Source organism: Podarcis liolepis, assembly GCF_965112155.1.
Source record: "Podarcis liolepis genome assembly, chromosome: 9".
Classification (NCBI taxonomy): domain Eukaryota; kingdom Metazoa; phylum Chordata; class Lepidosauria; order Squamata; family Lacertidae; genus Podarcis; species Podarcis liolepis.
In genome coordinates, this window is record NC_139564.1 from 25,813,554 (window position 1) to 25,837,883 (window position 24,330).

General features: G+C 47.5%; 1 protein-coding gene across 1 annotated transcript; it reads right to left on the reverse strand.

Annotated features, from left to right (window-relative positions):
• Positions 1-16,152: 16,152 nt before the first annotated feature.
• Positions 16,153-19,027, reverse strand: NEUROG2 (neurogenin 2). The gene is made up of 2 exons (XM_083460247.1): positions 18,517-19,027; positions 16,153-17,585 (listed from the first exon to the last, which is right to left on the reverse strand). The coding sequence occupies exon 2, from the start codon at positions 17,582-17,584 to the stop codon at positions 16,796-16,798; it is 789 nt and encodes a 262-aa protein (XP_083316373.1). The 5' UTR covers position 17,585; positions 18,517-19,027; the 3' UTR covers positions 16,153-16,795.
• Positions 19,028-24,330: the final 5,303 nt, after the last annotated feature.

Sequence of the window (24,330 nt, forward strand, 5' to 3'; positions counted from 1 at the left end):
CTGTAACTTGTTAAGGATACTGTGAGGGGATAACTAGAGCTCTCAGGATTCTTTGAGGGGAGTTGTGTGGTTTAAATGCCTGGATTATCTCGAGACCAGGGGTAGCAAACCTGCAGCCCTTCAGATATTGCTGGACTACAACTCCCATCGTCCTTGACCACAGAGCATGCCATCTGAGTCTGATGAGACTGAAGGTCTAACAACATCTGGAGGGCCACAGGTTCCCCTACCTTGGTTCCAGATGCTTTAGTTCTCTGTAGACAGTATACAGTGGTACCTCAGGTTAAGTACTTAATTCGTTCCGGAGGTCCATTCTTAACCTGAAACTGTTCTTAACCTGAAGCACCACTTTAGCTAATGGGGCCTCCTGCTGCCACCGCACCACCGGAGAACAATTTCTGTTCTCATCCTGAAGCAAAGTTCTTAACCCGAGGTACTATATCTGGGTTTAGTGGAGTCTGTAACTTGAAGCGTATGTAACCCGAGGTACCACTGTATTTCCCAATTGCTCACATTCACGTTTTTTCTTTTCTTTTTGGCAGCAAATTAACAAGTGTTGTTTGGGAGCCTGTTCAGAATTATTTATCTTGTTCTCTTTACCTGCTGTTATCTGTTGGTTTGTTATGGGGTTTGGGCAATAATTTATATTTATTGTTGACTGGTATTTTGAATACCTAAAAATTATAACCACCTCAGAAACCAGTTTGAATAAATTGAGGGATCAATCATCCATGTGTCATGAGAAGCAGTGGTTCTCAGATTGTGATTCTAGTACATTTCAGGTGTATGGGACCACTTTGTCAGGGAATACTCAGGAGAGGGGAATGCAATTCTCTGAAAACAAAAACTATCCCCTTTCCCACTTCAAGTGCATTCTTCTGCTCCCTGTTTTCTGTTCCTGTGATCAGTTTTGACCCACAAGACCTACCAAGTGTAACATGTATCTAACACGTCCTCCTAGAGCTGCATTGAGAGAAGCAGGAAGTGACAGTTATAGGCTTAGGAGCTTCTCACAAGTCCTTTCGTCTCTGTGGCCCAAATTTACATTCTTTACAGGGGCCACTAGGGATGCATCAGAAGATGGCTGACAATAACATCTCTCCGACCCACACGAGGTAATTTGGAGGCTGTGATGGGAGTAAATAGCCTCCCTACCCCCCCCCCAGGATTGTGGGGTGGGACTGCCCTTGCCTGCTGTGCCCTATACCACCCCTGAATTTGTGGGGATGGGGGCACTAGCCACAATGCCCTCCTGTGGGATTTCGGCGCTCCTGGATGCCGTCTCTGATCCGCGCCACTAGCTGCAAGAACTTCAAAAGAAGCAATTTGGATGAAGCGAATGCACATATTTCAAGGAAGGAGGGGGGTAAAGACTGCTAACAGAAGAGATCTCTGATAAAACAAGACAAGTCGGAGGAACAAGTATAAATCTTGAGAAGATACGACAAGACTCGGTATGGCAAAGGGACTGATGGGGGAGGGGGGAAAACTTTCCTTTCTTTCTTTTATGTGATTAAACAAGAATCCCCCCCCCCACAAGTCAGAAATGTCGTTTTAAGGACTTAAGCTGTGGATTTAAGGCTGTGTGGAGATAAACTTTCGAACCAAAGCATGTTCTGAGAAGAGCATGGAATGTATAAGGGCTTTGGAATGACGCAGTTAAAAGTGCCGTCGCCATATTGGGAAGTTCTGTCGGAGGACTTAAGTCTGGGAGGAGAAATAGAGAAATAGAGCTGTTTTTATATTGTGGGTAAATCTCCTCAGAGGGACTTAAGAATGACAGTTCTGTAATTAAAGATGGAAAGAGCGATGTTATCTATGAAGGCGATGATATATGGAAACCATCTCGATTTGAGGATTGAAAGAACGGAAAAATTCACACAGGATTATTATTGGTGTTTATCGGCTTAAGGAGACCATCAGAAAAGATCATAAAGAAAAAAGAGAAAATATATGAACAAGATGTGATGTGGAAACAGCAAGATAAGACTGGATAGAATTATGAACTTTATTTGGACTGATTTGGACATTAACGCAGTAGCAAGAAGATGATCAGAATCCCCCTTCGGATCTTGAAATATGGGTCCCCTCAACAAAATTTAAAATTCGGCTTTGTAATTCGGAATTTATGTGATGTGGTTTGATTTGATTGGCCGGTTAATAAAAATTATTTTTTTAAAAAAATACATTCTTTACAGAAATCCCCACAAGTCCAAAAAACTTCAGTGACTGTGCCTAAGGAATGATGACTCTGGTCCTGGCCACAGCTGACAGTGTTGGTCTTCAAAGAAATACTAGCCTTTCTCCCCTCAAAAACATTGGTTCCTACCACTCCGATCCTAGAACAACTGGCCATTGTCTTATGAAGGATTAAAATAAGTGTAAGCATTAATTTTCATCATCGGCTACAGAATAGTTTGTACCCGCAGGTCTTTGCCTTCCAGAGCCAACGATGGGACCCAAATGTGCAGGTGGCTCCCTGGATACAGTCATTATGTGGATATAAGTTCCTTAAAAGTCAATGCAACCGAGCTCTGGGCTTCCTAGAGACATCTGGTGTGTCTCCTGTTGAAAACAGGATGTCAAGACTTGATAGATCCTCGATAGACCCATTCAGTAGGGCAGGGCTCTTTTTGACTCCCAAGCAATGTTTTTAGGATCAGTATTATTACCTTTCATTTTTCTTCAACAGACATCTTGGGCCATTACTGCCCATTTTAATCATTTCCCCATCCAATAAGTCTGGTGACATTTCCATTCAGTTACGCTGTACGTCCTCCGCTGACATGCAAGGGGTTGGGTAGTAAGGTCTTTTTGTTCTCCTTCCTTGGCTCAATGGCACCAGTTGATCTCAGCAGAGGCATAGTCCAAACTGATGTTTTCGAAGCTGGTGATGGGCGCGGGATGCAGTTTCCCCCCTAGAGTAGGCCATCATGTTAATCAGGGTTGATTTGTAAACGGCGTCTCCCCACCCCCAATCCCTTTGCTTGACTCCCGCTTTTCTGCTCAATGGCACAGATGCTGCTTTGTGCTGCCTGAGACCAGGCAGCTATTAACAGCAAATCCAGCGAAGGGAATTAATGAAGGAGTCTACTAATAAAAGACAGCTCAGGACAGCCAGACCAACTTGCTCCGAGCAGTAATTAACTTTTTAAAATACTCATGAAGGTAAATATTCCATCAGTGATGGCCCATGCTCTCCTCTCTTTTTTCCCTTTTTTAATAAAGGCAGGAGAGAAAGGGAAAAGGGGTAAGGGGAACACTCTGATCCCAAGAAGCTTTAAGACTATCAATTGTCCATGCCAATAAGAACCATTTTCAGTGAGTTGCTGTGATTTCCTTCTCTTTCCAAGTCCCCAGCACAGAAAATATGGAGCAATTCTCAAGAGGCCAAGACAGAAAAGATCCAAGCGAGAACTTCTCCATAATTAAAATAATTCAAAAAGATTAACTAGACTGCATTATGGATGGGTTGATCCCCTCCCAGAGGACTATAATTGTATTACCATTCTCTTTTGTTATGAATTTGGATTTTAATAATATTCAACAACACTATTAAAAAAACAAATTATCAATGAGGCTTTGGCAGAGAACACCCTTGTGGGTTGTGTCCTAAAATCAACTGTCATGCTTGGGAAGCCCATCCACTGCTTGAAGAATCTTTTTTGGATCAAATTGTTATAGCTATATGGGGACGCTTGTAGCTGCTTGTAATGGGCAAAAGCTCGGAGACGTTGAACTCCATGGCTGCTTACAGGCTTCCTATTTCAGGAGCTTGTGTGAGTTGTGCACCACAAGCAAAGGAGCTTTGCTTTTGGGAGTGGTACCTATGGGAAAAATACATACCAGATATGGGTAAAAACAGGCCACAACTTCATAGGTTACAGACTGGTTAGGCATAGAGTGAGGATCAGTGATCATTGGGGAGCTTGCATGCTCTCTGATGCTCCACCAACATCCCAGCCCTACTGCTGAGCCCCTCCAGGTCATAGCCAGCAAAGGTCCTGCTATGCTGCAGGCCAGGCATGAGAGTTAAGCTGGCAACCTGAGTAACCAGTGCTCAGTACCCCCTTCCTGAGCCAGGGCTGGGGAGAACCATGCACACCTTGAGCTCCTTCAAGGAAAGGTGGAATATAACGGCAATCATAAATAGCAATAAGTGTCATCAGGTAAAACATAAAGGGATCACGCAACCGCATAGGTAATTCCTGCTCTTGCCACATCACTGTCCACACATACAGTGTGGGAGAATGGGGCTCTGTCCACATGCTGGCGCATGCATGTACAGTTCCTCCACACAAGAGGGGGTCCTGAGTGGAATAGGAGACCACAACTTGGTGTGATACACATGCAGGGCCCTTTCTCATGGGTGACAAATGAGTAGAGCTGGGGTGTATCTACTGAGCATGCCAGGGAGGGGGCTAGACCATAGAGCCCTGGGACATGTTATTTGAACACATGAGGAGGGGTGTCTGAAACCCTTTATCTCTCAGTCTCAACATTCACATTTGTAATATGAACATAATAATGTCCTCACTTGCAGGGTTGTCTTAAGCGCTGAAGGTTTCAGACATCCATAACAGCGTGTATTACCATTATACCAGAGTATGAGCTGAGTATTATATTTTTGATGCATCCTAAAAGGAATCGGAAGCAGTGCATCTAAATTCAAGAAGCAAGGTCAACAGTGTTTGTTTTTAATGTCAGGAAGGGTCATTATTATGAACTCTGGTTGTGAGCTGATTAAATTGGCCAGACCGAACTGGAACAAAGTACCAGCTTCCTTTTACTTACATAGATTGTAGTCCAAGCTAATGAGGCCATTTCAAAAATTTGAACAGTTCACAAGTCCAAGCTGCGCACGGCAGACAGGATTCACCTATCGTGCCCCATCAGCAGAGGCCCTGCACAAGAACCTCCGCTTGTACAACGATGCTTCCTACCTCCTCCCTTCTGTGCCCCCCAATGACTGGGTGGGGGGTCAGGAGAACCCACAGAACAGCATGCTGGGGGAGGAGAGGGGTTTCCATTCCATCTGGCTTGCGCAGACATAACATTTGTAATAGCCCAGCGTTGAATTGCACCTTGAGCATTTTAAAATAAAATATTCAACCGGGCAGGAAAAACAAATACTAGGGCTTAAATCTGCTCATGGGAAAAGCCAAGTCAGATTAATCCTTGATTCACAATGAGGTTTTGGGACATTTTCATTCCGACATTTTCCTCAAATCAAGAATTTAGAGGTGCTACCACTCATTTATTGCTTGTGAATTATATATATATATATATATATATATATATATATATATATATATATGCTTTCATAGATTTTCACGGGTACAGGAATGCAGGTTTGCACCCGAAGACACCAAAACCTGCATATATATATATATATATATATATATATATATATATATATATATATATCCCCTACTAGTTTGAGTGTAGAAATAAAATTTTGTTTTGGCTCTTACATTTTGCAAGCAAAACTGCTACTTAGGTGGGTGGGTGTTTTGATCGGTCAAAGCATCTAGTTCTCTCCAATATTGTTCATACCTATGAAAATAAGATTAGGGGACACAATTCCTTTCTCTTGTTCAATTGCCCAATTGTGTGGTTGAGTGCAGCTGCCCTGAGCTGCCTGCCACAGAGTCAAAATCTTCCCAATAAGCTTTCGGCGCTCGCCTAGAAAACACAGGCTTAGCTCCCATTTAACCGCCAGCCTCGCTCCTGGCTCTGTTTTATTCCTTCACGCTGAGTTTATCTGATTACTTCAGCCATGTGAAACAGAAGGCCTGTTGACACTCTCAAGTGAAGGCCTCGGTCTCATGTGTGGCTGGAGATGATCAGTGATTTTGTGAAGAGGCAGAAATAAGCTCTAGAGGAACACTGGAATGGCTTGAATGGAGCCAGCATCATACATATTTCTGTCACGCAAACAAATGAGGAATGACTGCGTTGATGTACAGCAGGCACTAGTTCCTCAGACTGCCGGCAATGAAAATATGGCAGAAGACACATCGCCATGATTGGCTAAACAGGAACTGGGGTTCTGTGAGGAGTGGGGTCAGAATTCTTAGCACAGAATCCTCCAAACTACAATTCCCAATATTTTTTTTAAGGGCAGGAGAGTGAAACCTGTTTCAGTCTGAGGGTCAGTGGTGGAGGGGGCAAGGCAAAAAGTGGGTGGGGCGACAGATGTGACTTTTTCTTTTGTAAGGTAAAGGACCCCTGGATGGTTAAGTCCAGTCGAATTCGACTATGGGGTGCGGCACTCAACTCCGCTTTCAGGCCGAGGGAGCTGGCGTTTGTCCTCAGACAGCTTTCCGGGTCATGTGGCCAGCATGACTAAACCACTTCTGGTGCAAGAGAAAACCGTGATGGAAGCCAGAGCACACGGAAACACTGCTTACCTTCCCGCTGCAGTGGTACCTATTTATCTATTTGTAATGGTATGCTTTTGAACTGCTAGGCTGGCAGGAGCTAGGACAGAGCAAAGGGAGCTCACCCTGTTGCGTGGATTTGAACTGCTGACCTTACAATCAGCAAGCTCAAGAGGCTTGGTGGTTTAGACCACAGTGCCACCCGCATCCCCTTTCTTTTATACAGTAGCTGCAGCCCAGACACCCAGAACTTTCTTCTACCCATGTATCTCTCCTTCCAGATAAGCAAACGGCATAATTACTATTCATGGACACATTGCAGCCAGAACGGGCGGTGGCATTAGGGCAGACAAGTTAGGGAGAGGGGGTGTGGCCTGAGGAAAGCCCTGAGGACTAGATAGAGAGCCAAGGTGTTTGTATGTGTGTGCGTGTGCGTGTGCGCGCGATTGCATTGCTTTGAGAAAGTTATGTCCGCCAACAAGGTGCAAAATCAATGTACATTTGTAGTATCAATATGCTCAGAGAGAAACAAGTAGTGGTGCTCACTTTAAACTCTAGAGCAAATTTCTCGCTGCTTTTAACATGTTTGGACCTAATCCATAAACTGCCATGGCAATGTGGAGGCTATCAAATAGCAAACTGCCCCATTCTGCTCTGTGCCATGACAAGTAAGTAAGTAAGTATATTTTTATTTATACACCGGCCAAGACCAGGCTCAGGGCGGCTAACATAAAATATCAAATACCTTAAAACACAATCAAACAATTGATTAAATTACAGCTTAAAATTAGAATCAGAATAAAATTTAATGACTGCCCACGAATTACAACCATAGGGGTCGGGAACCTCAAGTATTCATCAGGGCCAGCTATCCATGTTGGTCCCACATGGAGGAGAAGCAAGCATTATTGCACAATTCTTTCTAAGGTCACAAACAGACTGAGTTTCTCTTTCTCTGAGGCTTTGATGTTTGGCTTCCGACATTTAATTTTGTATTGTGATCAGCGACAGAAAACAAAGGGACAAACAGCTGATCAACAGCGATGGTAATCCACTGGCTTTGTCTAAAGGGGGTGGGGAAAATATCTTTGTTTAAGATTACACAGCCAGATTATGGTTGTAGATCAGGAACACTCTTTTTAATTATGGCGATATGCTCTGAGATGTATGCATTACTTGAAAGAAAGCACACACAGCCCCTTGGGGTTCGGCCTTTGTCGAGCTGGCACTAGGTTTGGCTTCTCAATGCTATTCTTATGCCAAGGAGGGCAATAAACCCCCTTGAGAGACATAGAACTGCCAGTTGAGCTTTGACAGTGTGGAGAAGCTTTATACCAAAAGCATAATACACAAAGGGACCATAAAGATGTTTTCAAGGAAGATGACCTCTTTGTCAGGAGAAATTAAGCTTTTGTGGCAAAGAGCTGCTATGGAAACAAGCGGCCCCTATTTCCCCTCCGTAATTTTGAACTGACAGTTGTCCATTTATATCCCCTCTCACACATCTGAAACCAAGCCCACGCCAACATTCTTGCGGGGCACCAACAACCGTTCCCAGTCTGTAAAAGCTAGACATGTCCTATCACACATGATACTAAGAAGCACCTTTGAGACCATTTATGCCGTGTGTTAATACTATTAATGATGAATACAAACCAGAAAAAAGAACTCTGAAGCCTGCATCTATCTAATGACTCTGGCCCACAATTTTTTTTTGCCATAATAAACTTTTTTAAGATGCTGCAGGACTCTTTGCCATTTTATCTGGTAAATATAGGCTGCATGTATGCTTTATGAGACCTATGTAAGCCCAAGTTTATTTGCACTTTATATACCCTATAGATTGATCAGCTTCCCAAACCTCCAAACTGTATGGCTGTCAAGATATCTGCAGATACTGAAGAAGTGTGCATGCACATGAAAGCTCATACCAAGAACTAACTTAGTTGGTCTTTAAGGTGCTACTGGAAGGAATTTTTTTATTTTGACTATGGCAGACCAACACGGCTACCTATCTGTAACTGCAATGTTCATAAATGGGAAGGTTCTCTACAGAGACATGTGGATTATGTGATGCACAGAATCTGATTGTTGACTGGTTCACACATGCACTGTTCATGCATGGTGCAGGCAACATTTCAGTGATCATCAGCATGGGTGTAGCCAAGGGGGGCAGTGGGCAGCTTCCCCCCCCCCCCAGATCAAGTAAAACAATAAAAACACTTAACTAACTGAGGTTCTGCCCCCCAACATAAATCCTGGCTAGATATAATTTTATTGTATTGTGAAAACAAGAAATCAAAATAGCAAAGGCTGGCATGGAAGTGGTATATAATCCTTCCTCGCTACCCTCATTAACTTAAATAATGAAACAGATCTCCTCGTTTTACAGTCCAATAGAAGCCTAAGTACACAGAATCCCCACTAAAAACTCCATTTGGCTCCATCTTCTGATGTATTGCAGCTGTTATAGTCTGTAACAAAGCAGACAACTCTGGTGTAATCTAGCCCCGTGTTCAAATATTATTTCAGCCATAAACTTACTAGGTGGCCTTAGGTGAGTCACCATCTCTTAGCCTCCACCAGGGTGAGGGTCATCGGGGCTGGCATTATTAGGCATCTGCCAAAATTCACAGCCTGCAAAAGAGGTGGGGGGGTGTTGCTGACCTCCAAAGCCACCTGCTCACATGGCCTGCTCACTTGTCCTCTCCAAGCATGCAAGCAGGGATAAAGCTGGCAAGATGGAGCAGCATCCTCCATTTGTGTTCCACACCATCTGGACCAGGTGTGCAGATTGGTCCCAGAGGAAGATAGCAAGTAAATGAGTAGTGATGACAATGACAAGGAAGAGGCTGGACCACTCAGAGAAGAGACCCACAGAGGACATCTTGCTCAAGAGCACACACACACCCCAAAGAATCTGGATGAATCATTTGTGCCCTCACTTACCTCACCTGCAATATTTAGTTAGTCAGTTATTATACATTTATAATATCCTAAATTTCATCCAATGATCTCAGGATGGCATACATGCTTCTCCTGTGGGATGGGTTTTAATGGGTAGGAGAGGATATATTAATTGCAATTTATCCCTCCAGGCTCCCATATGTGTGGGCTGAACAGAATTTCAAAATCCCATCATTGGCAGCAAAATTAAAAGCATAGGAATTAGGCTGCAAAAACCCTCTTTTGGGCAAGTCCAGCTATGAAGTAAGCTGGCTTCCCCCTTCTTATCCCACTTCAGGCAACAACTTGTGAAGCAAATTTAAAAATATAACTTTCTTGTAATCCTTTATTGGCAGTAAAAACTATGCAGGCAAAATACTTATATTTACAGCAGGCATAGGCAAACTCGGCCCTCCAGATGTTTTGGGACTACAACTCCCATGATCCCTTGCTAACAGGACCAGTGGTCAGGGATGATGGGAATTGTAGTCCCAAAAACATCTGGAGGGCAGAGTTTGCCTATGCCTGGTTTACAGCATAACCAGCTTCAGGCGTGCACCTGGAGCAAGCAGAGGCATATCTGCAACCAATCCTGGCCAAAGAAAGAGAGAGAGGATAGAGAAACAGGAAGTACTATATGCCCTTCCCTCTCCCATGGAGCAAGGGAAATAACATCATACAGATCCCTCTCTACCAATTGTATTTCTATGGTCTGAGTATCTGCCTATCAGCAGTACAGCTCTGTGGTGTTAGCCCCTTCTCATGTTAACTAGCAAGAATATGCATGTGTTGGGTTACTCTGCTGATCTTCCACATCTCTCTCCCCATTTTATCATCACAATAACCCTGTGCAATTAAACTAAGAGTCGGTGACTGGTCCAAGATGATCCACTGAGCTTCATGGATTAGTGCAGATTTGAAGTCTCGTCTGCCAGGTCCTAGTCCAACCTTGAATCACACTGGTTCTCAATCAGAAGATCAATACTATTTACTCAACCTTTTCAGATTTCTTGCAACAGTTACTGAAATAATGTATTGTTGCACACCATCCCAATCTCCAAGCATTGCAAGAGTCCTGGGATTCTAGGCGTTTACCCAGAACAAAGGACAGTGTAGACTGTCGTATCTTTAGGTTTATTTGCATATCTGTACAACCTGAGCCTATGTAGAGGGGCTCACAGCATTAACACCCCAGAATGTCATGCCTCTCCCATAGCCACAGCCTTGGATTCAAGCAGAAATCAAGCATGTCTCTCCCTCTCAGGCTTCTACCTGCAGCCTGCTTCTAGCTTCTAGCTCATACACACATCAACTCTGGCTTTTGTCCTTCCAACTACAAGCCAGTTGAGGGAGGGGGCGCAACCATTTTCTCTCTAGCACAAAGCCACTTCCTTTGTTACCTTAATGATCCATACTTGGTGGTCATTACCTCACCAAGAAGTTGGCCTGGCTATTCCACAAATTGAATCCTCCATTACATTTTAAATGTTGCTGGATCCGGGAATTAGAAGGGGTTGGGGCATATGGACTAACCCTGCCCCCTACTCAGAACACTTTATAAAGTGCTTTGAACACTCTAAGGCGCTACAGAAGGGAGAAGAGATGAGGAGCAAGAGCTGTTGATCAATTAAATAAACATCTGAATCCTAACCAATTAATCATCTAACATTAATCAATGTCATTTGATTATATTTACATATTGCAAAATCAGTGAGGATAATGAAGAAAGGGAACAGTTGCACTTCAGTGCAGTTTTGTCTGAAGAAAAACCCATCTTTGAAACTTCCTGCTTACTCATTGATAATGGTTTGTTGTTACCTAGGGAAGTCGATGCTGGAGTCAAGCAGAAGGCATCTAAGAAGGCTTGGGTTGCGTCCAGTGATGTTGTCCCATTTGTGGAAGGACTTCTGCTTGTGCAGTGTTGTTTCTCCTTCCTCTTCTCTCCCTGCATGCCCCCCAAATGGATTTGGGGTACACACATGGAGTGAGGAGAGGAAGAGCAAAAATGGAAGGTTCTGTTGAGCAAGTGGAAGACCCCTTGCATGAATGGATGCAACCGACAGTGGTCTTGGATGCTCCACCTCCCAAACAAAATACGGAAATCAGAATATATCTCAAAGTGCTTAAATCCCATGAATGTTATAGGGCTTAGATGTGCTTAAAAGGGTTCTGCTCAAATCCTTTAATTCATAGCTGCCTATGATTCATGATTCCATTTTTGCATCTTGCAAGATATGCAGTCAGACACCAGCTGAAAGTCCCTTTTTCAGTGTCCACTTGAAGGTGAAACAGAGGACAATCATGTCTCATCTTAGGAGAGAGACGGAGACAGAGAGATCCCTCCCCACCTCCCCTTAGCATTCTCAGAGTTTAATCATTAAAAGGGATAGCATGGTTGTTTTAAAGGCAGTGTGTAAAGCTGGTCCTGACACACAGGTCCACACGCTGTCAGGGTAGTGAAAGATTGGCTCTTGTTTTGTCCATTCTGGGTCTCAGCTTCAGATTGCTGCTCACATCAAAGCAGTGATTATGCAAATATGCACTTTTAAAAGGGTTGGGTGAGGAGAGAATTATTTATCACACAATAAACCCCCTGCTAGGGTGGGAAACAATAGATCAGATCACTTCTAGCCCAAGGCTCAAAAAGGGTGGGTTTTTTTTAACTGGACTAACCTAATTTCACTAATTCTCTTTTCACACATCTTTCTCTTTCTTTCTTTCTTTCTTTCTTTCTTTCTTTCTTTCTTTCTTTCTTTCTTTTGCTGAACTTTATACTCTTGGGTCCCAATCCAGTAGATTTCTAGATTCACGAGCTGCCCATTTTATTTAATTAATATGGCTACTCAAGAATTGGCTGCTGAATAAAGATTTCCAGGTGCTGATGCCCAGAAGTTAGAAAGCAGAAGACCCTGGTGTAGAATAGGCATGTGAGGGGGAAAGGGGGAAATGTGAAGCGAGGTGGTTGTGATGATGTAGTAGTGGCAATGATCGATGTGTGGTGCATACAAGAGAAAAAGAAAGAAATCAGGCTAGGCTAAACTGAGAAAACCATATGAGATGGGACCTTTCTGCAACATCATTGTATCAAAAGTAGGAGCCCCATACAGAGAACCATACTACTTTGGGGTAAACTCCCCCTTTTTATTGTCTCCTCTTGCAGACTATTAAAGAAAGGTTAACTACACATCAGATTATGCAGGTATGTGGCATAATGTGTGAATAAGTCATAATAATAATAACAATAATTTTATCATTTATACCTCGCCCTTCTGGCTGGGTTTCCCTGGCCACTCTGGGTGGCTTCCAGCAGAATGCAAAAAAGCCATTTCTATACATTCTGCAACAAGCACAACTTAGTTGTTGCCCAATACTCCTACAGTGGGCTTTTCAGTGACGACAGCACAATAGGTTGGATCTTTTCACTTATTTCACTTTGTGCTCAGTTCCCGTTGAAATCAGTTGAAATAATATGCCCCATTGAGAGTCTAAAATGTCCCTAGAGTGGCCAGTCATTTTAATGCTTGCTTCCTACGGCTCTCAGACGTTTTTGACGTCTTGTGCACTCCCCTGAGGTTTTGCAAGAGGGCGGTATAAATAAATAAACTTTTGCAAATAAATAAGTCGTAAGTCGCTTGTCCCATTGGTTCTTGATAAATGAATTCACTGATTAAAATAAAAATTGCACTAGCTGCATTCATTCATGTGCATGTTTGACAATCCCCATCATCCACCACCAAGACCTACCCCTCTCCAACTAATACTGCTGAAGGGCAGGGCAGTTAAGTACTGGAGGGCAGAGCCTTGTGTCTCACGCAGCCCTGTGCCCATTGAGCAAGCCTGCTGCCCTCTAAAGCCGTAAAGGCTGCAGTCCCCTCAGGAGAGTTGAAATAAGATTTATCTGCCACTCTAGTCTGCTTCTGCACATAGAAGTGCTGAGTCACCTGTTGCCTCTGGCCGTAGAATGTCTTGGTCGGCCTCTCCTCCTCACCTAGACTTGGCGCCTCAGTGACTCAGCTCAATCTGTAACTCCAATGCCATACCTGCCCGAGGCACGCTCGCAAAGCAGAGGAAAAGAGGGAGTTGACACATGTAGGGTTGTATTGACATGGATCGTCCACACGTGAAACCGCCCTGCGAGGACTTGGTTTTAAAGGGAAGCTTGGGATTCAGGTGGGTCTCCTTTTGTCCCACCGATCCGGCTTCCCCTTGGAATTGGTGGTTCTGTTTCTGCCCTTCTGCCGTCTAGTCGTTTGGTCTGGGGTATTGGGGGTGGGAGAGAAACGGTGTGTGCTGCAATCCCGCTCTGTCAGTCTGCTGCCTGGAGCGAGGGGCGGTTCGCCCTCGGCAGGACTCGCGTGCGGGGACAAGGCGCCCAGGATCCGCGTCTGCCAATTGTCACTCAGCCCATTCAGAAGGCATATAGCTGAACGAAGGGAGGCAGCAAGCTCGCTGCCTTTCTCTCTGTTTCTCCTTCTCCCCTGGCTTGGAGCAGCTTTCTGATTGGCACCAGATTAACACGTAGGGACCAATCGACGAAACGCATCACTCTCACTCCTTTGTTCCCAGCCTGTGGCAACACGCGATGGGCCCTTTTCAGACGTTCTCAAGACCTCAACGTAGAATTCTCCGAAGTTAATATGATTTGAGGTCGGGTAAACATGCACACACACACACGCCCTGCCGTTAAACGGAGTGAGGTAGCCCTCTGAGAATTTGGATTGTCATGAAAGGGAAACAACTCATTTAAGTGTTGGTGTGTTTTTTCTCCTACCAGGCAGGGGGAGAGGTGTTTGTGGGTTTTCCCACCTCAGATGCCAAAATAATTTGGACCCTTGGATCGATGTGTTTCGACTTGTCCCGGAACTGGGGTGCCAATGTGCTGCTCTGCAAATATAGTGCAGTGTGATGTAGTAGTTAGAGTGCTGGACTAGGACCTGAGAGCCCTGGGTTCAAATTCCCACTCAGCCATGAAGCTCACCTTGGGATAAGCACCAACTGCCAGCCTAGCCTACCTTCCAGGGCTGTTGTGAGGATAGGGTATGGGAAGGGAAGGGAAGGGAAGGGAGAGAACCATCCACACCCCCCTTCAGCTTCTTGAAAGAAAAGCAGGCTATAAATGTGAAACATAAATGAACAAACAATGCTGCAGCTCTGTACATACCCTGAAGTCCCACTGAATTAAATGGGACTTCTGAATGGATACATCTAGAATTGCACTATGAGTAGGCATCAATTAGGCTTTACTTCCTAGAACTGTAAATGCGTTAGCAATGGGGCTGAAGCTATTGCCTTGTGACATACGGTTGCCTGCTGACACTGCAGCCTAATAATTCGGTTGGTTCTAATGGGACTTACCCCCAGGTGACTGCCACTGGGTCCTTGGTGTGTTGTAACTCATCCTGCTATACAGTGTACACACACAAGCATAGAGACTAGGTGAAAAGTGATGGGGGGGGGGGAAGTGCTTCTACACAGAGTCATCCCTGGATGTGATGATGATGAGGGAGACAGAGAGCCACACAGACACAGCTATTCATGGTACAGTAGTGGCTAGAAAAAGCCCACCTGCACATTGATCACAGTCTGGCCTAGTCTCCCTGTACAGAGAAGCACAAGCCCCCGATTTATAGCAGCATCTTCGATATACAGCTAGTATGTACTGTAGGACAGCCCTAGAATCTGGACAGGATCTAATTAGGCCAGCAGGCCTGGGGGACCTTTCTGCTAGTCAAGAAGAAGGGCGGGCTATGAATATTTTTACTAAAACAAATAAACATATATCTCAGTTACAGTGCTTTAAGTCTCCAGTTAACGCCCCTTTCAGGAGCCAATGAACCACATTAGAAGCAGCTTCTCGATCCGGAACGTCAAAAAGCCACAACCACTTGGACGTAAACCATTTTAATCCCATTGCAGTGAATAATCATTAGATTGACTTCCATTGGTGTAGAATTGGTACATTTGTCAATAGTTCATATTTCTTATGGATGTAGGTCAGCTGAAATACAAATTATCCAGCTTGAACTGGTTTGTGAGTCTGGCTGTGTGATTTTTCAAAGAGTGGCTTTTATGTTCACTCAGTGTGTTTGTGTGTTTGTGCATGTGTGTTTGTTTTATGCATGTGTGCACACACACTTCCTTATTTATGCTGTTTGTGGTACAAACCAGATTCCCTGAGGTGCATCAGAGAAAGTTTTGCTGCTGGCTTTTTAAAGGGACACACATCTTGCTTTGTCTCCTTTAGCCAAGCAGATAAATAGCATTAATACAGCCTGACCCAATTCATGCCAAGTCCCATTCTGATAGGTAGGAATTACTTTCTGGTTCATATTAAATCTGATTTGCTAAGCAGCCTTAGGTGGATAGCTACTTAGGGCAACCAGTAACTGAGAAATTAAAATGCAACTGCAAGAAATAAAGTCATGGATCACCACCAAGCACATCTTATGAAAATTATATACTTTATTTATATATCTGTTTCCTTTCAAGAACGATGTCCTTGCTCTGAGAAATGTAAATACATACTAGAATAAACTCTGAAATATACAGGGGGGAAATACGTCTCCCCCCTCCCCCATGAAATCTTTTCCTTTGTAATAAATAGAAACAAACACGTGGGTGGTTGATTGCGGGTAATGCTCCGTGTCTGCTGGGATTTTCACAGTCTGCTGAGATTTTTTTGTAAACTGGTGAAAGGACGGAGGAGTTCCTCTCCCCCTAAAGGGTCGAGAAGATAAATAATACATGAGCCAGTCTTCCCTCCTGGTTCAGCGCCCACCCCACTCCGACCCCCACCTCTATACCCCCCCACAAACCCTTATAATAAAGAGTTCCGCCTAAATTTCCACGCTTGCATTCAGTCGTGACAAAAACCTACAAATTATACAATGACTTCTCACCCGATCTACAAACAAACAAACAAAAACAGAGCCCAAAACTTTCTTTTTCTCCTTTTTCCATCCAGCCATTTCCGATAAATCATCGGAGAGACAGATGGCAAAATGGGGAATGGGGGCGTCGAGGAAGGAGAAATGTGTGCGTCTGAGAGAGGGAGCGCGTGAGTGTGACAGAGAGAGAAGGCGAAGGACAAAAGACATTGTGCCTGGCCAATGTGGGAAAGTGCACATCCGAAAGAGAAAGTTTGGTTTGACAGGTGAAATTCCCACAGCCTCCAGGCGGGCGATGGGAAGCCGGCAGATGCCGCGCCAGGCACCGCCAACGCGGAGCTGGCATGGCGAAAGGGAGGAGAGGACAGACCCAAGACATTCACGTCCCTCCGGGAAGCCCGAGGAGGTGAGCCCCGGCGGCTGGGCCGGCCTCGAGGGGCCGAACTCTCCCCGGGATCGCGCCCAAGTCCCTCGGTCCTTGTTTGGTGAGCGGGCGCCTGCGCGCTGCGCTCGACGACGACAGTTCAGCGTCAAGCCCTGGCCGGGAGGCCGGGCGAGAGCGAGGATAACCTTGGGGCGTCAGATGAGGTCCCTGGACAGCGCGTAGCGCTGCTTGCCCGGCTGCCAGTAGTCCAGCTCCGAGGCGGAGCTGCCCCCAGGGCTGCAGGGGGACAGAGTGCAGCTGTACGTCGAAGAAGAAGAGGAGGCAGCCGACGGGGCCGGGCTGGTGGTGCAGCTCCAGGAGGAGGCTGGCGAAGGGCTGCCGTCGGCGCTGCCCAGCACCGCCTCCGAGAAGGCGGCCGCTGCCGCAGCCACGGCCGCCCCACCGACGCCACCGACGCCGTGGTCGGCTAGACGGAGCGTCTCGCTGAGCGCCCAGATGTAGTTGTGCGCGAAGCGAAGCGTTTCGATTTTGGTGAGCTTGGCGTCCTCGGGGAAGGTGGGCAGCACCTCGCGCAAGGCGTCCAGTGCCGAGTTCAAGTTGTGCATGCGGTTGCGCTCGCGGTTGTTGGCCTTCAGGCGCCGGCTCTTCTTCAGGCGCTGCACGGTCTCCACCGTCTTGGTGGCCCGCGAGCCGCTCCGGGCCCGGCCCGTCGAGCGCCGCTTGCAGTCGTGGCGTCTCAGGCCCAGGTGGCGCAGGTGAGCCAGCTCGGAAGCCGCTCCGGGGACGCTCTCCGCCGGCCCCGAAGGCGAGAGGGGCTGGGACGCCTCTTCCTCCTCCTCGTCCTCCCCTTCGGAGCCGGACGAGAACTGCGTCAGAGAGGAGGAGGAGGAAGAGGAAGAAGAGGAGGAGGCGGGCGGCGAGCGGGCTCCAAGCAGCAGCGCTTCCTCCTCCTTCAGTTCCAGGTTTTCCGGCTTCACAAACATCCTGAAAGGAAGAAGAGGCAAGAGGAGAAGCGGTCAGATCAGCGAAATGAACCTGACGACCCTGGCAAGGCTGCCCGCCCCGTCCACTCTATATAGCAGAGATGGATTGTGTTGTGAACCGCCCTGAGCTCTGCGGATGAAGGCGGTATACAAATTTCATCCTGTAATAATAACAATTAATACTAAAATAAAACAACTCTGCCGCGTCCGCCGCGTCCATCTCCCTGGAGCCTCTGGCTGGAGAAGAGGCGCGCGGAGGCGCTCGCTTGCCAGTTCGTCTCTCCAACTCCACGTGCTGGGCGCTTGACAAGCCGGAAAAGTTGACGGCGCCTCACACTACTTAACCCTTTGCTTCCTGCTCTTGCCTAGAAACGGGCCCTTTCAAGTCGATAGGGACCATAGCGTCCAACCCCCTGCCATGCCCAGTCTTTTGCTCCAACGTCAGATTGTGGGATTTAGGATCTCATGCTCTAGCAACCGAGCTATCCCAGCAGGATCTGCCCTTCCAGGAGCCATCCGGAACAAACTAGGCAGAGAGGGAGAGATGGGACTCACCGCCCGTTCCTGACGAACGGGTATGGCTTGTACCCCTCTTTCTAGTAAAGCCCCGTGAACTTCTGTAGTTAAGGGGCTTTAAACGACCCCTCTGATTTGTTCCCCGCGTTTGTGTGTCAAAGTGCCAACAGCGGACTAAGGAAAGCGAAACCCAGACAGACTTTATTGGAAGAAGGAAAGGACCCCCGCTGCCTCCCCATCTAAGTGCTAATGGGTGGGAGGCGGGGGGCGGCCCCTGCGATTGCGCTTGGCCAATTTAGCGGGACTTTCGCCGGCAACTCAAAAAACAAAAAACAAAAACCCAAGTCAATTCACAACCCCAACAAAACGCATCCCAGCTTCCATCCAAGCGCGCAGCGAGAGAATCGGAGACTTACTTGGCTCTCCTTCTAGAGGCGGTCGGATTTTGCTGCGCGCTGCGTAGAGTTTGTTTGGGGTTTGTTTTTGTTTTTGCCAGGGAATGCGTCGGGTCGCTCGTCTCTCGCGCTCTCCTTTTTTTCCGCACCGCCCCCTCGGTGCAAAAGCTGCAGCCCGGGTTTGGCCCCGCGCCGCTCCCCTCCCTGCTTGCTGGAGAGGGTCCCACTGTTGCCGGGCGCTGGGGTGGCTCCAGACCCCTTTGCCGGGGTGACGGAAGGAGGGGGGGAGAGAGTTTGGTGTTGCTGATCGCGTGTGCGTGCGCAAGAGACAAGGCAAGCCCGACGGGGCGAGCTGCTGGCACGCGCCCCTCGCCTCCAGTTAAAGCGAAGCTGCTTGTGTTTCCGTGGCTGTGCGTCTGGCACACGACTCTCCTTAAAACCCCTTATATACCCCCCGGACAACAATCAAATCTACCCCCAGGGCCTCCTCGGCTCTTCCTCCCCCCCCTCCTCCCTCCCCAGGTCGAGTCTTTCTTTTCATTTCATTATCATCACTCATCTCTCTTTTTTCTTTCTCTCCCTCTCTCTCTCTCTCTTTTGGGGGGTTGGTTAGGAGGTTGCTTCTCTTCCCCTCCCTCCGCGTCAAGCCCCCTTGCCACCCACCCACCCACCCCACCGACCCCTCCCCTCCTTCCCTCTCGCTTTCATCTGATCCCTCGCAAGTGTGTGGCGCAGCCCCGACGGCTCTGGGGTGCGATTGGTGCCTTGCGCTCGGCTGGAGCGTGCCGCTAATTTATTAATGAATGGGGGTCGCGAGGCGCAGCTGGCCAATCGCAGAGTCCCGCTAGCCACGCGCGCTGGAACCTGCTCCCTTTCAGCAGCTCATTAGGCCGGGTGGGGGGGCGGGGGAGTCAGAGGAAGGGCGTCCTGCAAAGGCTTCAGCCTCCCCTTTGCTGACTCCTCAGACCCCGAAGGGGCGGCTCGCAAGAGGCGCCCTGCTCTGCCCACCTCAGCATCAGAGACGGGGTGCGGGAGGTGTCTTGCGCCATCCCGAGCAGGCTTGTTCGGATGTTCTGAACCAAAAGCAGAGCAGGTAGAATTGAGGAGGAGTTGCATTTCTGAAATCAGGATTTCGCCCCATCAACACCCTTTCCGGGTTTGCCTTTCAGGCAGAAAGGTAACCAAGTCCCCCTTTTCCAGCTGTTGGGGGGTGTAGTTGGAGGCGCAGGTAAGGGCAAGGACAAGTCTCTCCACCCCGCGCAGGTGGTTACGTGAAAAATGGGTGTTTTTCACATGCCGTCTACGATTAAGTCATCAAGTGGAAATTAGAAGCTAAGGTTGCGTTTACAAGCTGACTTCCTTGCTCGAAAGCGAAAGCCTTCCAAATCCAAAGGGAGCAGGCGAAAGTGCCATGCCGCTGTTAAAAGTTTTACAAAGACCTGAAGGGGCGTGTTGATCTCGTCCCAGGGTTCTAAGTGTTAATGTGCTCTTTAAAAGCTCTTCATTAATTGGTTTCCACTGAAACACTCGTAAATAGCTTTCCTCTTTCCACGTCATCCAAAAAGTCACATTTCACAAAACGACATGGGGCTGTGCTTATGTGGTCTTCGGTGACTGCCTGCCTGGAGGTAGTCCACTTTTCTTCAGCTGGTGGGTGTTTTGAGAGCCAGACTTAGGGCACACTTCAAGCACACCAGCAAGAGCCATGGACAGTGCCAGAGGGCGGAAATCGCCCCCCCCCAAGGAAACAGCCCTCCCCACTGCCTCCCCAATTGCTGGACTCTTGTCCTTAATGCATACTATTATTTTTCTTTGCAAGATCGTAACATGTGGGACACAACTGGCTCATGTCTAAATAAAATTTGTCCTTCTGTGCCCCTCATTTTCCTGGTATGAGCACTGGCAGCAGCACCCACCATTTTCTAGTATTATTATTAGTATTATCTTTTTTAAGAAGAGGAAGAAAGCGGATGAGAGAGCAGGATAAAAAGAATCAAGGAGAGGAAGTAGGAAAAAAGAAATAGCGCGCGGGGGGGGGGCAGTGTAAAAATACTAAAAGTGATCCCACTGGAGAATGAGACTGAACGTAGGTCCAAGTTGAGAAAGGTTAGAGAAGTTTCTTGAATTATTGGGGGAAGTTGTGATGAAATACACAACTCTGTTTCTTCTCAGTTTGGGGCAAGTTATACTCATGTCCATCGCCTTCTTTTTAAAAAGTCAACTGAGGTGTGGCCAAAGGTGAAGGACGGTTCCTTGAGCAAGACTTGGAGACCCTTGGTTGAGACAGTTGAGGTAGACAAAAAATGGGTGCTCAGGGTTGGACAGTACGGTAAATGTTAAGATTGACCAAGTCCACCTAGACATTGCAATGGAAAGCAGGGCACTGAACTGAGGCTGCCGGTGAAAAAGGAGGGGATTGCTATGCGGGGCAAAATCATCTTCCCATTTTCAGGTGGCAAATGTTCCCACCTAGTGTGCATCATGTTCACAAATTAAGATTTTTCTCTTTAAATGTCACAGTGCCACCTCCAGACCCGATTTTCACGGAGCGGGTTCCTCTCGGTCAGAGGAACTCCGCCATTGCCGATGGCGCTAACCCGGAAGTCCCCAGACTCAAAAACACTTTAAGTGCCTCTCTAAATATGTGTATGTGTGGCGGGGTAGGAATTATAGGAAGCTAGAGCTACAAACTGGGCTGTGTGCGCCTGTATTTGCGTCCCATGCTTTAACTTCCAATGCCTATGCGGTGCTGAACTTCTTTTGCCTAACAAGCAAGGCACGTTCTCCAAAGGGGAAGCTCCTTTCTCATATTCCCAGCAAGTGAGAGGAGGGGCTAGCCCTGCTTAGTCAACGGAGCCCTATAACTAGTAGTTTAGAAACTCTGTTCCTCCATATCCTCCAAGGCTGAACGCTGGTATAATAAAGACTAAGTTCTTACGCGTGTGAGCTGAGTGTGTGGGTCTGTCTGCGATAGAGAACGAACTTTGATTTATTGAAAAGAAGGGATGCGCAGATGGATGTGTTGCGGTGTGGTGGGGAAGTCACATGTGCAAATCAAAGTCCTGCGTTTGCAGGGTCGCCGCAGGAAAATTCCAGGAAGATTTCTGCGCCTTTAAAAGATGCAGGACACTCACACACTTTCTGGGGTTCCTTTCCCCCGTTTTAAATGGTTGTTGTTTGCGCTAAACCTACGGGCAGGGATATATCTATCCGTGCCTAGTGTCTCAGAAATTCCAGAAATTATTCCAAAACTTCGATGAGCTCTTATCATCCACGACCGACGGAGCTTCCGCCATCGTCGGGGCATCCCGGGAGCTGGGAAAAGCTGCCTTTGCCGCCTCTCCACCTGCCGCGAGCAAATAAGTCCTGTCCAAGAAGAAGCGTCTTCGGCGCCCCCCCCCCCCATTCAGAGCCCGGCGGCGCGAGTCTGCTCTCGGGCTGAGCCGGTGGAGGGTTTCTCACCGGCGGAGGCGGAGCGAGCAGTGGCAAATGAGCGGCGGCGTCTTGGCCTTTCCTCCTCGCTCCAGGCTGTGCTGTGCGCGCCGTCGGGCTAAACGGATTCGGTGGCGAGACTCTGCGGTTCCGCAGGGACCCTCCTGGCCCTCGAAGGAAGGAGCTGTCCAAAGCGTCTTCCTCCTCTGCAATTTTGGTCCGAACTTCTGTCCCTTTTGTCCCCCTTTGCCTGGTGGGCCGCGCGGAAGGACGACGCCGACGCCTCCACGAGGCAGCGGCCAGCGCCGGACGGGGAAGGAGGAAGGAGCATCGGGCCTCTGCGGAACAAGAGTCTCAAAGGGAACGGGTTGTGAATGTGATGGGTTATGAACAGCGGGGCCCCATACCTGTGGGGCTATAGAGGGTTGGATCTGGGAGCTCAGGGTTCAAATCCTCACGTGGCCGTCACGTGCCACTGAGAACTCCTTGGAAGAAGGGTGGGACAACAACAATTTATTATTTATACCCCGCCCATCTGGCTGGGTTTCCCCAGCCACTCTGGGCGGCTTGCAACAAAACACTAAAATACAATAACCTATTAAACATTAAAAGCTTCCCTAAACAGGGCTGCCCTCAGATGTCTTCTAAAAGTCTGGTAGTTGTTCTTCTCTTTGACATCTGGTGGGATGGCCTTCCACAGGGCGGGTGCCACTACCGAGAAGGCCCTCTGCCTGGTTCCCCGTAACTTGGCTTCTCTTAGGGAGGGCCATGGCGCTGCACCTCGGTGTCCGGGCAGAACAACAACAACAACAACAACAACAACAACAACAACAACAACAACAACAGTTGTTACCCAGAAGTTCAACAGGGCTTATCCCCACTAGGTTTGTAGCCTAGGAGTGATTGCGCTGGATTGCATGGCTCGTGAAAGGGTATTTATTATCACTCTTATTATTTTCCAGTTTAAGATTTACACACACACACACACACACACACACACAAAATGTCTTCCCAGTCTTAAACATTGACTTTTTAAAAAATCTGCCACCAACAAAGACTGCGGATATCGAGATTCAACGAAACGGACATAAATCATTCCTTCGAGGAATGCGAGTTGTTAGATACCCTCCAACATCTGACCACGGGTGAAAGATATCCCTCCTTTTCAATATGACCCGCAAGTCATTTGAGACATCCCACGGGTGGTCCACCCAAAGATATGCCTTATTCTCTTCCTCGACACACCTTCGGCGCCTGTAGTGCAGGTACATTATGGGGTTCCCCAAGCGCTAGTATTTTAGTTATTTAGTAGTCATCGCAACTTCTAAACGTTAAAAATTCGCCTCGAGAATAAGATCCAGCCACACTCAACAAGCGCTCAAAATAAAATCGAAACTGTACCTAAATATGCATTATTCAACGAACTATAAACAAACGAAATTAAGGGTCTGGGGGAGTTGGATATGCTGGTCATCATTACACACACACACACACACACACACACACACACACACGTACTTAAAAGCCGTATGCTTAAAGCTGCAAACCCGCTTCCTTCGGAGTAAACATCCCATCCTTAGGACTCCACTGTGCGCTTTTTAAATTATTTTTAAACATGGCATAAAAAAATGGATCCAATTAATGAGATCGCTTTTACTTGGCTTCAAGCGCAGTTAGGTCCCTTTCCCCCAATTCGGATTGAAGCCGGTTTGGGACAAGCCCATCAAAATGCAACATTTATGCGAAGTTGCAAGCACGTAAGAGATCACAACAGATCCTTTTAGGTGCTTGAAAACACGCTCAAAGCACTGTTACTTAAATTTTTTTTTTTTAAAAAAAGAAATATGTGTTGATGTAGTTTAATTTTGCAATGTAGGCTTAAAAAAGAAAATCCAAAGTCGCTTTGAGACTTTTGTTTGGCAGCGCGCTACAAATTAATTAAGCACAAGACTTTTTAGACGCGCCCCAATAAATCGTTTCTTCTTAAAATCATAAGGTGGGGCGGGGAGGGGGGGAAAGGGGAGGGGAGGCACCACGAATTGACACCCCCTAGGTCAAAGCACGGGGGTGGGGGCAAACCCCAAGCGCCTCTCCCACCCCCAGACCACCCTCTTCCGCCAAGCGCCCTGAGCAGGCGCAGTGGGCCCTGGCGACCTGGCTGCCCCAAAGGTCAATGGGCTCGGCCTTTCCGGTCCAGCGCCGCGGGGTCTGGCAAAGCGTGCGGGGCGCAGGAGGGACGCGCGGCTGCGGAGGGAGGCTGCGACGAAGGTATGGATTATTCAGCCTCTATGCGCGCCGGGCGCACAGCTCGAGCGCAGTGCAGGCAGGTCACGAGGAATGACATTAAAGCCACGTTTATGGATGGATCGGGGTGTGCATCCGAGGAGTCACCACGGCGGACTC